The sequence below is a fragment of the Geotrypetes seraphini genome, chromosome 2, assembly GCF_902459505.1.
Source record: "Geotrypetes seraphini chromosome 2, aGeoSer1.1, whole genome shotgun sequence".
Classification (NCBI taxonomy): Eukaryota; Metazoa; Chordata; class Amphibia; order Gymnophiona; family Dermophiidae; genus Geotrypetes; species Geotrypetes seraphini.
The window spans coordinates 421,550,265-421,563,681 of NC_047085.1; the positions used below are offsets into that span (position 1 = coordinate 421,550,265).

The 13,417-nt window shown below is 40.0% G+C and overlaps 1 protein-coding gene across 8 annotated transcripts in view; it reads right to left on the bottom strand.

The window, feature by feature from the left end:
- The window catches only part of ANKIB1 (ankyrin repeat and IBR domain containing 1), a 280,095-nt gene that overhangs the window by 137,386 nt on the left and 129,292 nt on the right, over positions 1–13,417 (bottom strand). For all 8 annotated transcript variants that reach the window (XM_033931149.1, XM_033931147.1, XM_033931152.1 and 5 more), the window contains exon 8: positions 9,685–9,829. In XM_033931149.1, coding sequence (XP_033787040.1) covers positions 9,685–9,829 — 145 coding nt within the window. The remainder of the gene's footprint in view (positions 1–9,684; positions 9,830–13,417) is intronic.

Sequence of the window (13,417 nt, forward strand, 5' to 3'; positions counted from 1 at the left end):
GACTAAAGGAAAGAAAGTTATCAGGTAAGATATAACCTTACCTTCTTCCACAACATCCTATCAGATTTGTCCAGACCAATGGTATGTAGCAAAGCAGTGTCCCCCAATATAGGGTGGGACTAAAAGATCTAAACACTCAAAGAGTAAAATAATTTTGAAAAATACATTATTAATCACCTCAATCTAATAAATTGACAGAGATATAGATAAACTGGAATGGCCTTAGAGGTTCTTTTTAGCAGTACCTAGTAGAGAGAACCAAGAGCAATCATAAGGGCTCTGGAAAGACAAAAGTTATGGAAGAGAAGTATGTGATTCCCATGATAAGAAGGAATAATAGAAAATAGGACTGAAAGACCATGGAAGAGATGTGCAGACCAACAAACAAATCCAACTGATGCTTTCCTTGAATGAGTCTTTGAAGGCAACAAGACCAAGGCACATCTATGAAGGAAATATTGGAACTACAATAAGAACAGCCATATTGGGTCACAGTAACAGTCCATCTAATCCAGTCACAAATACCTGGCAGAAACCCACATAATACCAACATTGTAAGTCCTGCAGGAGTTGAAGATCCAGAGAAGGAAATATAGGAAGAAAGTTATCAGGGACTGAAAAACTACTGTGCTTCTCTATCTACATCTATGACAACCAAGGAAAATTAAGAAGCATACATCTCTCAGAATAAAGAAAGGAGACCTATGTGAATAGCTATTTACTGACCTAGAGTTAAAGAGTGCTCTATTCAGACATAAAAACTCAAATGTCATTGTAAGAGCAAGAAGAAGGCATAAGGGCCCTAAGACAGGAGACACTCAGACAGGACAACCCATGATGGTAGCCTATTAGTCTGAGACTAAAAACCACAATATTAGAGACTTCCTGCGGTTGTATAACAGTGGTGGTTAGTGCCAGTGCTATGAAAAACAGTTAAAAGGTAAATCACAGAAAGCAGGTGGTTTGTTTCAAGTTTGTTTATTTTTGATATACCATCTATCAAAACAAATGTCTAAACGGTGTACAATATAAAAAAAATTGTAGAAAACTGTTAAAATGAGTAAATAAAAACAATATTTTGTAATTGTAAAATACTAGGCAAATTCACATTAACGTACATGAGACAAAAGGGAAGTTGAGAAAGGAGAAGTTGTTTAAAATACATCGAAGTAAAATTAATAAAAAAGGGGAGTGGTAAGACATTAGGGAGGGGATTGCTTCAGAAGAAGCGTTTGATGTGTCAGAGCTTCACAAAAATTAGAAGTTTGTTTAGCTTGAGCCATGTGAACAACCAGCTAAACTCTACTAAATAGTTGTGCAGATTAGATGAGGTACAAAATGAGAGAAGTGAATCTAATGAAACAGCCATGCACCATAAGTAAATGCATCAAGAGAAGTTATATATACAACAAGTGTTTAAGCCCGTTAGATTAACGGGTGCTAGATGTCTCCTGCTTTTGAACCTGGGCAGGGGCAGAGGCAGAGATGGGGCGGGAGGGAGTGACGGTGGGAGAGCAATTTCAAAGCCTCGGCAGCGGCGGCTCCTTGACCAATCCGCGCTTACAACGTCCCCACACTCGCGGTCTGGCTGGCTCCCCCTCCAAAGCCCTTCGCAGCGGCAGCCCCTCCGCAATCCGTCCCCGCGTCCCATGCCTCTCCGAAGGCCGGCTCCCACGAAAATGGTGCCCCTCTGTGCAAAGCCGCAGCGGCAGCCTCCCTCAAGACACATTTAAAATCTGACATATTGTAATCACAAAACAGAAAATAAAATTATTTTTCTTACCTTTTGTTGTCTGGTCATTATTCATATCATGTAGGGGTCCCAGGCTATGGTTGGCTTTTGATAACTGGCTTGCCAGGGCCCCTTCTTTCTTCTTCCCTCCCTCCATCCCTGCAGCTGAAGACAGGCACCTCCCCCCAGTGGTCTGAGACAGGAGGGAGCAGTTAGGAGAGGGTCTGAGGCTAAAGAGGGGCTCAACAGCGTCCAACCACCTTTCCTTCCCTCCCTCCCTCCATCAGGTGCAGTGAATCCACCAATGTTAAAAGGAGCCGCGTCGAAATCGGAGGCCTGCCACTGCCATAGCACGTTCCCCTCTGCCTTGGTCCCGCCCCTTCTCTGACATATGGGACCGCGGCAGAGGGAACGTGTTACGGTGGCGGCAGGGCTCCAATTTCAAAGCAGCTCCTTTTAACATAGGCGGAGATGTACTGTACCTGATGGAGGAAGGGAAGGAACGGTGGGGTAAATTTCGGGAACGGCAGGAATTGTTTTGCGGGCCAAGCACCGTGAAAGTTTGTTTCTTTAGGCAGCCCCGGTTGTTTATTTGGATTAAATGTGAGCCGGGTGAGGAAGGCCGCCGCAGCCTCGCTATGGTTGTTTCGGCCTTAGTCGCGCACGGTCATGTTTGGAAGTTGATTTTTCACCCTCCTCGTCTTTCGGGAGTGCAGTTGGTTACTCCGTTCCCTCCCTTCTTCCCTGTCTTTGGATTTGGGGGGGGGGTTGTGTTTTGGAGTGGAGTGCTGCCATTAGTGACACGGTAGGGGTTTTGTGATGCTGCAGCAGTCCGGGTTGGCCGTGACGGTATGGGAGAGTGTGATGTCATGGCGGCTGTGCTTTGCTGGAGTACACTGGTTGCAGCTATGTTGGGCAGGTAGGGGACAACAATGGCGCTTATGCTCAAGTCCCCGCCGCAGCTCCTCTCTCGATCCTGGTGCGGTTCGAGAGAGGAGTCGTGGCTGCGGCTTGAACATAAGCGCGATTGTTGTCCCCCTACTTAGCCGCGAGGCTGCGGCAGGGTTTCCATGGCAACCCTGATCGCGGATCTCAGTGTAGGGCCTAGTCTGGCTGCGCCGTGTAGGGCGGAAGCGGGAGGCGGGACCTCAGCACAGCACCAGCGGCCCCCAGGAGTTTGAGGTCGGCGGCGGACATGCCTGGCGTGGCATGGTGCAGGAGGAACAGTGATCGGTGGCGCGAGCTGGAGAGCAGGTGGTGACAGTGATCGGTGGCGCGAGGTGGAGAGTAGGTGATGACGTAAAACGTGCGCATGCGCACTCGTGTTTTCGGGACGGATCAGGGAACACGTTTTTTTTAGTGCGCATGCGCGGCCTAGCATTTTATTATATTAGATATAGCCATAACAGCTAGAGCTACAGAAAACTGGAGATATCCAGGCTGTTGCTAGAACAGGAGTTAGAGCTGGCTGTGCAGCAGTATCCATCAGTGTTATGCTAGTTACTCTTCAAAGTAATTAATTACAGTCATTAGTCACAGTCCCAACTCATATGCTGGGTAACTCTTGACATGGTATTTGTATTGAAAACTTTATCTAAACATGGAAGATCAAAGAGGTAATCCCAGTCAGCTGGTCAGACCACTTTTTCATCTACTGTGAATCTATTCTACAGAATCAAAGAGAACATCACAGACTCTAAAATCACAAATGTCATCCAAGCTCTCGCTTCCTCATTCAATTATTTGGATCTTCCATCTAGCATCACCACTTGATTAAATCTTCTATCTGAGCTTGCAAACTCTATCCTTGAAACCAAATGTATCACCATTAGTTACAAACCTAGAAATGGCTGGTTTCACCACAGCTTATCTCTCTTAAAAAGACAAATGAAACACCTGTAATGCAGATAGAGGTGTGTTCCGATTTCGATCATGTGCAAAATCTGTTATGCAACAATATATGGGACCATTTTTCAGTCAGTCACTACCACAGTTGTGGAACAAATAATAAATTCTCTAAACTCCTCTGCTAGCCATCTTGAAAGTTTCATTTTAAATTCTCCGCTCTCATAGAAAAGAAATTGCTCCCATCATTTGCCATATAATTAATCTATCTTTGCTTACAGGCACAGTTCCAAACTGCACCAAGGTAGCTTCTATAACACCTGTTATCAAAAAAGGTAGTACTACAGATGGAGGCTGCATCAATTTTTGATCCATCTCAAATTTATTTCTACTGGCTAAGACTCTGTAGGAAGTAGTCTTCAGTCAGCTCACAGAGTATCTGGAAGATAATAAAATAAATTCCACCCTCAGCAATTCGGCTTCAGAAGTCATCATAATACAGAATCTCTATTGTTAGACCTTGCTGATGAAATCCTATGCAAGGCTGAATTGGGCTTTAATGCCTTATGGATCCAACTCAACTTGACTGCAGCTTTTCATACAATTTCTTACCTGAAACTTCTACATAGACTTAGGGAGATTGGTTTGAATTCCACCGTCCTACATTGGTTTTCCTCTTACTTCTCTAATTGTTCCTATTCAGTTTATTGGAACAATGAAAGGTCTGCAGGGATCCTTACTATCACCAACTCTTTTCAATTTGTATCTGGTCCCTTTAGCAAAATTATTAGTCTTGGACCATCAAATTTCACATCTTTGCAGAAGATATTCAACTGCTAATATTTGTGGGAAACAACCAAAATGAAATTCTCACTCTCTAACCTTAACAGCAAACTGACAGACCTTAACATCTGGCTAGTTGACAATAGTCTAACTGTTAATGCAGACAGATCATTCGCTATGTGGTTATCATGCAGCAAATCTGCCCTACTCAAGCTTCCTGAGCTCACTGGCAAAACCATCCAAATCAAGCCCAAAATATTGACTCTAGGAATGTGCTAGAACTCTGATCTAAGCTACAAACCGCAAATAAGCCACATTGTAAAAAATGTGTTTCTAGCACCTAAGACTACTGTGCCAACTAAAATTTGTCCTGGCCGCTAATAATCTAACTAAACGAATTCATGCTTTTATTACTAGTCTAGTCTAGACTACTTTAACACATAACTCCTAGGGTCAAGCTTAGCTAACCTGTCCCACCTACAGTTAATCCAAAACACTGCAACTAGAATCTTTTTTTTTTTTAAATTCTTTATTCATTTCACATCTTACATCAAGTGTATAAATAATTGACATATTAAAATTGTACACATCACTTGACTTTCTTATCCAATTAACCTTTAATACATAAGATTTAATCCCTTCCCTCCCATATGCCATCAAATATATTGTATAAGAATTCTTATCTAATGAACTAAATATTTAATCATATTCAGAACCCCCCCACTCTTCATTTGTATTAGTATTTATATTGGAAAAATGGTATTCATTCATTACAATATTTTGTCAATGGCCCCCAGATTTCTTTAAATTTAATTTCCTTTTTGTATCGCAATTGTTCTTTCCATTTTGTAAATGTGACCCAATGAGTTCCACCAGAAACAATAATTGAGTCTACTCCAATTCTTCCAATTAGATGTAATATGTTGTATGGCAACTCCTGTCATAATCAATAAAAGTTTGTTATTATTTGATGAAATTTGGCTGTGTTCTCATTGACATACCAAATAGAATTGTATCATACAATAATGCCACATGATTCTCCAATAAACAATTTATTTGGCCCCAAATTGATTTCCAAAAGGCTAAAATAAAGGGACAATAGAATAACATATGATCTAGAGTCCCTACTTCGAGAGTACAATGGCAGCATCTATTAGACTTAGAACTATTCAACTTTTGTAATCTAACTGGGGTCCAAAATGCTCTATGTAGGAGAAAAAAACAAGTTTGTCTCATAGATGCGGACACTGTAGATCTCATCCTCCAAGACCAAATTCGTGGCCATTGAGACGCAGTAATTTGGTGCTTAATCTCAATGCTCCAAATATCTCTAAGACCAGATTTAGGCTTCTTTTGAACTAATCCATTTATCAATTATTACCACTGTGTGGCTTGGTGTCCCAGAAAGTCCACCTGAAAACATAAGAACTCCATACTATAATGATTATTAAGAGTATTCCATTCAGGGAACTCCGCCTGAATGGCCTGCTTCAATTGCAACCATCTAAAGCTTTGTGATTTATTAAGTCCATATTTATATTTCAACTGTGAAAAGTCAAGCAGTTTACCATTAGAATATTAACAGGTGCGCCCATTAATGTCCACATTATACTGATTCTATTGGATCTGCACTGGCTGCCAATAACTATACGGATCGAATTCAAGCTACTTTGTCTAGTCTTCAAAGCCTTCAAAATAGTTTGGAGATTTTAAAGTATTCAAGATTCTCTAACTATCCCAATAAAGTACAATATATCATAGAGAACAGGGTAGTGTGAAAACACTCTAGATCTTCAACCATGACCCATAGGCCACTCTAAATTCAATTCAAAGTATACTTTATAACATTCTTCTCATCATATATAGGGTTGATCTGATACTAGAGCTTGAGGTTCACTGACTCTGCATGCAGACATAAGGGAAGATCGCTTTCTATGTACGATGTTTGAGTGAAGAAGTGGAAAGAAGCTCAGAGGGAATATGGAAAGAACAACATGGAGATCCCAACCAAAAGCAGTAGGCATGAGCAGGGGCCTGGTATGATAAAGGACTTTCATGAATCTGGAAACCAAAGGATGAACAGAAAATGGTTTCTTGTTTAATGATGAATGAAAGGCACTGATAGCACTGAGGTGAACATATAGTGAAATGATCTCAAGTCTAGAATTGGTAAGGTGAAGAAGATAATCCAGAACTGATGGTAGAAGACAAGTGACTGGATTCAGTGAGTTAAGATAACACCAGACTGAGAAGCAAGTCCATTTAAAATAATAGCATCGCTGTGTGGAAGGTTTTCTGAAAGCTTCAATAATAGCTGACACTGGTGCAGAGAGGGTGAAAGCATCTACCTGTTGGGAGAGATACCATGCTTGGAGCGCTAATGAGCGTAGATTGAGATGAAGAAGAGAACCGTCATTCTGTGTGAGCAGTGTTGGAAACAATTGTGGTGTGAAGGGATCCCAGACACGGAATTACAGGAGGACAGGGAACCATGATTGATGCTGCCAATGAGGCGCAATGAGAATCAATATGCCCTGGTCTTGGCAAAGTTTGAGTAGAGCTTTCCTGAGAATTGGAATTGGAGGGAATGCATAAAAAACTTGTCTTGCCAGTCCAGGAGAAAAACATCCGATTCCAAACGATTGGGCATGCAAAGTCTGGAGCAGAAATTTGCTGTTGTGTGGAGAAAGCAAAAAGATTTATTTCGGGGGTCCTCCAATCTGAGACAGATCTAACATGACATGCATGGAGAGACCACTTGTGAGGGTGAAGGAGTCTGCTCAGTTTGTCTGCTAAGATATTTTGTTTCCCTGCGAGATGGACTGCTTTGAGGAAGATATTGTATGCAATCATCCAGTTCCATATCTCTATTATTTTGTGGCATAGAGGACGAGAGCTTGTGCATCTTCATTTGTTCACCCAGAAGATGGCAACTTGATTGTCAATCCAAATGAGGGCAACTTGAAGTCAAAGAAGAAATGTGAATAGAGAGCTGGTCATCAGGGTGTGATGAAATCAGTTGAAACCCATGTTTTCTCAGTTTGGATAATTTTTTGGCAATCAGGGTTATGAATGGAAAATCAAGATTATAAAGACAGGCAGGTGACCTAGTGGCACTTCCATACTTTTGCATATGGAGGGACTTGGGTTTGATTCCTGGTTTAGGGTTATAGCTGGAGATGCTGTAGAGGCAGCACTAATAGTGCCTGGGAAGAGTCTGTATCATCCTGTAATGACATTTAGTGGCCAGTTAGGACATAGAACCCTAAGTGTTCTGAAGGATCTCTGCTGCATGCCCTGAGTGAAGACAGTCATTGCAATATCTCAATTAAAATAATTGGAAGAGAATATAAATTAGGAGAAAATTCTACATATAGAGGTAAATGAAGGCTCTTTGCACCAGATTTTTGGTTCAGATTGAGTTGGAAGTCCAAAAGAACAGAACAAAACTGCTGGTCCAAAAAAGGATCAACTTGCTGTCTGCTTATATACACAAACACCATCATCTTCTCATGATTAAACTTACTAAATAGCATACTCAGCAAGTCAGCAATCATGGGGATCCCTGGATAACCACGGCAATGCACTTTTTTAAAGTAGTACTGGCTGCTTTCTTTCTATCAGCTAGCATAAAGTGAGAGTGAACCCAAAGTCCCTAAGCAGACAGGCCATAATAGACAGGCATGAAGAGACGGGATACAGAAATCCACTATAAAAGATCCTAGAATTCCTGTGATTCTTACTGAGAGTACATATTCTTCTAGAAATAAAAGGGAACTGAACTATCATACTTCTGTCTAGGGGAAGATCAGAAACACTGACCAAACACTATGATAGTGTTTTGTGGTTACCGGTAAGTCTCATCTGAATCAGTTTCTTTAAAGTCCTATGATACAAATGCTCAACAGAATGGGAAAGGGATGAAGGAAATGGCTGAACTGGACTAATCATATAAAGAAACCGGTATGGAGTATTTTCAAATCGTTTCAATGAATTATGAGTATGCCTCAGCCCCACCACTCCACCGCTGTGCTAGCTCTTAACTGCGGCGAGATTTATGTGGCACTTCATCATTGGCCACTCATAGTCATTTTAAATCTGCTAGTCTTGTTTTTTAATTCTTTTTTTGTATCTTTTTTATGTGTACCTATAAAACCATCTTAGCTGTAAGAATCAAATGTACTTAATTGTACTTAGCTTTAAGTAGCATAGCTAAATCCAGCCCACGCCGGGGAGTTTAACCCAACATGTTTCGCACCATACAGGCGCTGTGTCAAGGGTCTCCCTAAAAAATAAATAGTAAAGAGGAGCGTTAGAGTGTGTTTTATCCTAACAATTTCCCCTTAAATAGATGAATTGAGTATTTTAAGGGGAAATTGTTAGGATAAAACACACTCTAACGCTCCTCTTTATTATTTATTTTTTAGGGAGACCCTTGACACAGCGTCTGTATGGTGCGAAACATGTTGGGTTAAACTCCCCGGCGTTGGCTGGATTTAGCTATGCTACTTAAAGCTAAGTACAATTAAGTACATTTGATTCTTACAGCTAAGATGGTTTTATAGGTACACATAAAAAAGATACAAAAAAAGAATTAAAAAACAAGACTAGCAGATTTAAAATGACTATGAGCGGCCAATGATGAAGTGCCACATAAATCTCGCCGCAGTTAAGAGCTAGCACAGCGGTGGAGTGGTGGGGCTGAGGCATACTCATAATTCATTGAAACGATTTGAAAATACTCCATACCGGTTTCTTTATATGATTATAGTACATTTAGAGATTTGATCCTGGTAAACTAATATAAGAAGATAGCCATTTTCTCAGAGGCTGAACTGGACTAATGGCATGATCTCAGATTCAGAGACCCAAATTCAGCTCTAAAGTCAGAGATGGCCCATGGCAGCACACTCTGGAGATGCCAAATATAGAATTAACTAACACATGTGTAAGCAAAGACTGACTCTGCAGGAAACTTTAATACAGCTGTCAGTAATGTGTATGTAGTAAAGGGCTTTTTTATGGATTTTCTGGAAAGTTCCTCATGGTATTCTTAATGGTAGAAAGATAAGATCTCTAGGAAGTTGGAAACACCTAGGGATAAAACAGGAAGGAAGTGTGTTCCCCAATGTTTCTACTCTACTTCATCAGATCCAAGCTATTTGCATGGGCACAATGAAGAAAACGTGGTCATTTTGCAGAATGATCTCTAATCTTTCTCTGTATTAACAGCTAACTTCTTACCCTTTAGAACAGAAGGCTTATTCCTGTTAGCATTAATGTAGTCAGGCTCATGTTTCAGTCGAACATGAGCTGAATTTTACCTTAATATCAAACTGAAGGTATCGTTTGTCCATCTCCTTAGAAACCACGCTTTCTATAACATCCACAGGTACAAGTTGAAAGCACTCATATGCTGGGCAGAATATGTTGTGAGCCTCACCCTCCTGAATTTTCAAATTCAAAAACCTGTCAAAGATAATCAAAACTATTAACAAAACAGCAAAAATGACATCCTGCTAAGGTACTGATTTAAAAAATAAAAATACAAAACTAAGCCCTTTACAAACTTAGAAAAATGTATAGCCATTTCCATTCTTATTTAAGCAGTTGGGGCAAAAATGGAGTATTATGCTTTCTGTCACATGCTACAGTGAACTAGATAATATACTTGAAAGTATATGCTGTTCTAAGATAACAGATACCATTTTCCTAGATCCTTTGAATTCAAGAACATTATACCATGCTTTTGAGATGATTATTTTTTTGTGTGAAAAATATGTGGTTTTCTTTTGAAGGGCTTCCATCTGTCTTCTAACCCAGCTCTAGACAAAAACATAGATCCGGAAGTTAGGAGTATAATTATGTAATCAAGAAAAAATATTTTCCATATTTTGAGATTTCAGGTATTCTTTTGTGTTCTTGACAACAAAAAAAGGCCCAAGGGAGAAATAGTGCATTTCTTGAAATATCTTATCATAAAATCCAACTAATAAGGATAATGACATTTTGCTCATTAGTAATGCTATCATAACATTACCATCAGTATACTCATTCTATGAAGGGAATTGGATTTAGCTCGTAACTTCTGCTGAATTTGCATTTTGCCATGGAACTATGGTATATTATAACAGAAATTATAAAATTGCAAATCCAACAAAAAATTAAATTTGAGAGTTATTTATTTAAAGTTCTTTAAGCTATGTATGGGTAATTGTAACAATGGTGAAACTAAAGTAGATAGAATAGAATTGCTAATCAATGCTTTGGATGAGCTTGTTTTTTGAGTGCAAATTAACTCAAAACGCAGCAAACACCATCCACTATCTGCAGTTTTCTTTTTTTAAAAATTTAATTTCTAAAAGAGTAGAAAATCCAAGTTTGCAAAAATAAGATGATTCAAATGGTAACAAAGCCTAACTTGCTTTGGTGCTCAACTTAGGATATCTACAGCATAAAAATAAAAATTAAATTATGGTTTTCAAGGACCAATCACAACAAAGAATGATTCTCATCTGGGCAGTTGTATCTTTACGCACACAGACGCTCATAACATTGACAGACTCTTGCATACGTGATTTATGTGTCATCTATCCTAGTGTATACTTATGAAGGGAATTTTTATTTTTTGCCTTTATGTTTTTGTTTTATTTCTACATATCATCCTAAAAATAAAGTAAAATTCTGGAATCTCTCGTAGCACATCCAGAATCTATTTGGGGAACACCACTGTGCCACAGCACACAGTTTGAGAGACACTGGTCTATATTATCTCTTTAGTAAACTGTGGTGTCAGTTTCTGAAAATCATATTTCAAACAAGTAGACTTGTCTAATAACTTTCAAGGACAGGAGCACTCAAAAAATTAAACAAACTAAAAATAGGAGCCCCCCCTCCATAAGTTCAATCAAAACATTTCTAAAATTCCAAGCAAAACAGGAACACACATACACACACACACACACAAAAATGCAAGGGGGGCAGATGGTCCAAGTGATGCAACTGTTCTCTGAGGTCCTCCAAGGGATCTGTAATTTTCAGCACCCCAACTAAGACTATAAAAATAAAGAGCAGATGCCTCAGCACCCTGAAATTGTGAGTTCAGTTTCCACTGCATCTTCTTGTGACTGGGCAAATCACTTCACATTTCATTGCCCTAGGTACAAAATAATTACCTGTCTAAGATACATAAACAGCTTTGACTGTGTAAACCATGCAGAAAAAGTAGTATATCAAGTCCCATCCCTTTACCCTTTAGTGAAATTAAACATTTATTTATTCATTTGATTATTTAGCCTGTACTCCCAGAGGAGCCCAGAATGGGTAACAGTTTTACATACAAAATAAGGTAGCAGTTTACAATTTACATACATATAAGGATTAGCAGTTACAAGTTTACATATTTAGAAGGGTTAACAGTTTGACAATTAGTTAGGGTGTTGGAGGTTAATATAATGAAGGAGAGGTTCTGTGACTTCTCTCATTATTAGCAAATTCTTATGAATACAGTATCATGGTTGAGAGTTTCTCATGGGCAACATCATTTTGGGAACTATGTACGTTAGCAGGCAGGTTCTGGTGGTTCCTGCAGTGAATGGAGTACGGTTCACAGGATAGGATATAAGGAATGTCTGGTTCGCTTTGGTCTACACTACAGGTTGGGACAGTCTATATGACTGTATTAGGAAGAAGGTGGGTTGTTTTTTTTTTGCTTTTCTGAAGTAGTTTAGATAGTGATCTGGTTGCAGGTGGGATTCCATTCCTTAGTCTGGGGAGAAAGCTGAAATAAGCACACTTTTGGTGCTTTCTAGTTGGAGGGTTCATGCTGGTGGAGCAGACAGTCTTCTTTCAGTTTGTGATCTTAGAGGTCGGTTTGGGATGTATGTTTTTAATTTACATGACATGTAGGCTGGAATCATATCGTTGAAGTTAATGTTAGGGCTTTGAAGATGTATTGGTGATGAATGGGTAGCCAGTGTACCGCAGCCAGTGATGGAGTGACATCAGATTATGGTATCCAACCGTATCTAATTGTAGCCCTAGTCTCACAATTTCCTGAACACTGGCTGAGCTCTTCAGGTAGGATACTGAGCTACAAAACAAAGTCTAATTTCAAACTGGGTCCTCCCATACCAGTCCATTTTTCCCCAGTGTTTTACTCAATTAAAATAAATCAAGTTGAGGCTGATAAAAATTGATAATGTTAACTTTACTTGAAAATCTGAGCTGCAGTTATAACTTCTAAAACTTCTAAAACAAAAAGAACATTCCAATCAAATCTTCAGTCATATTCTCAATACACTTCACTTAAATCAATCCTTTTCCATGTTCCTAATCTCTCCACACCAACTTCTTTTTTGTACCTGTGGTGAGCAACACCAAGTACCACCCTCATTCCACTGCCTAGGGATACTTCTTCCTCACCAAGCTGAAACCCTCAGTCTGGTCTCTGCAGTAAACAGGGTGCATGCACTTTCTTTTCTCAGCTAAGATTGGTAGCCATGCAGTCTTGTCTCTGTCCCCTCCTGGCAACAATCCCAGGGAGCAAGGTCTCATTTTTTTCCTCTCTTGGTGAGCCACTCCAGGTCTCACCCTGCCAAGGTGGGCCACTTCTTCCCTGCCAAGCTGAATTAACATTCCACAATATTGCTTTCTGGCAATCCCACTCAGATCCTCATCCCTCACAGGCTGCCGACAATTCCAGTAGTCCCACTCAGTATGTGAGTTCTGGCGGGTGTCAGGATAGCTAAAAGCCCTTTTTCTCAGTACCTCCATTTTATTTCCCCTACCAACTTGCCTTCTTCAAGCTGGGCTCTCCAACTCCACCCACTTAATGAATTCTTACATGTTCATTTCTCTAATAATTCCCAAAATAATCTCTCGCCTCCTGCCTTCCTGAAATGCTTTTGTAGTACCTGTAGATAAATGGTTTACATACCCACAAGGTTCAGAAGATTCACCTCGAGTTCTCAACCAGGTCACCTCCCCCTTCTATCTGTCCCTTCTGCCAAACTCCTGTGAAACTCTTGCCACCTTTTCCTCCTTTTCTGAAATCAC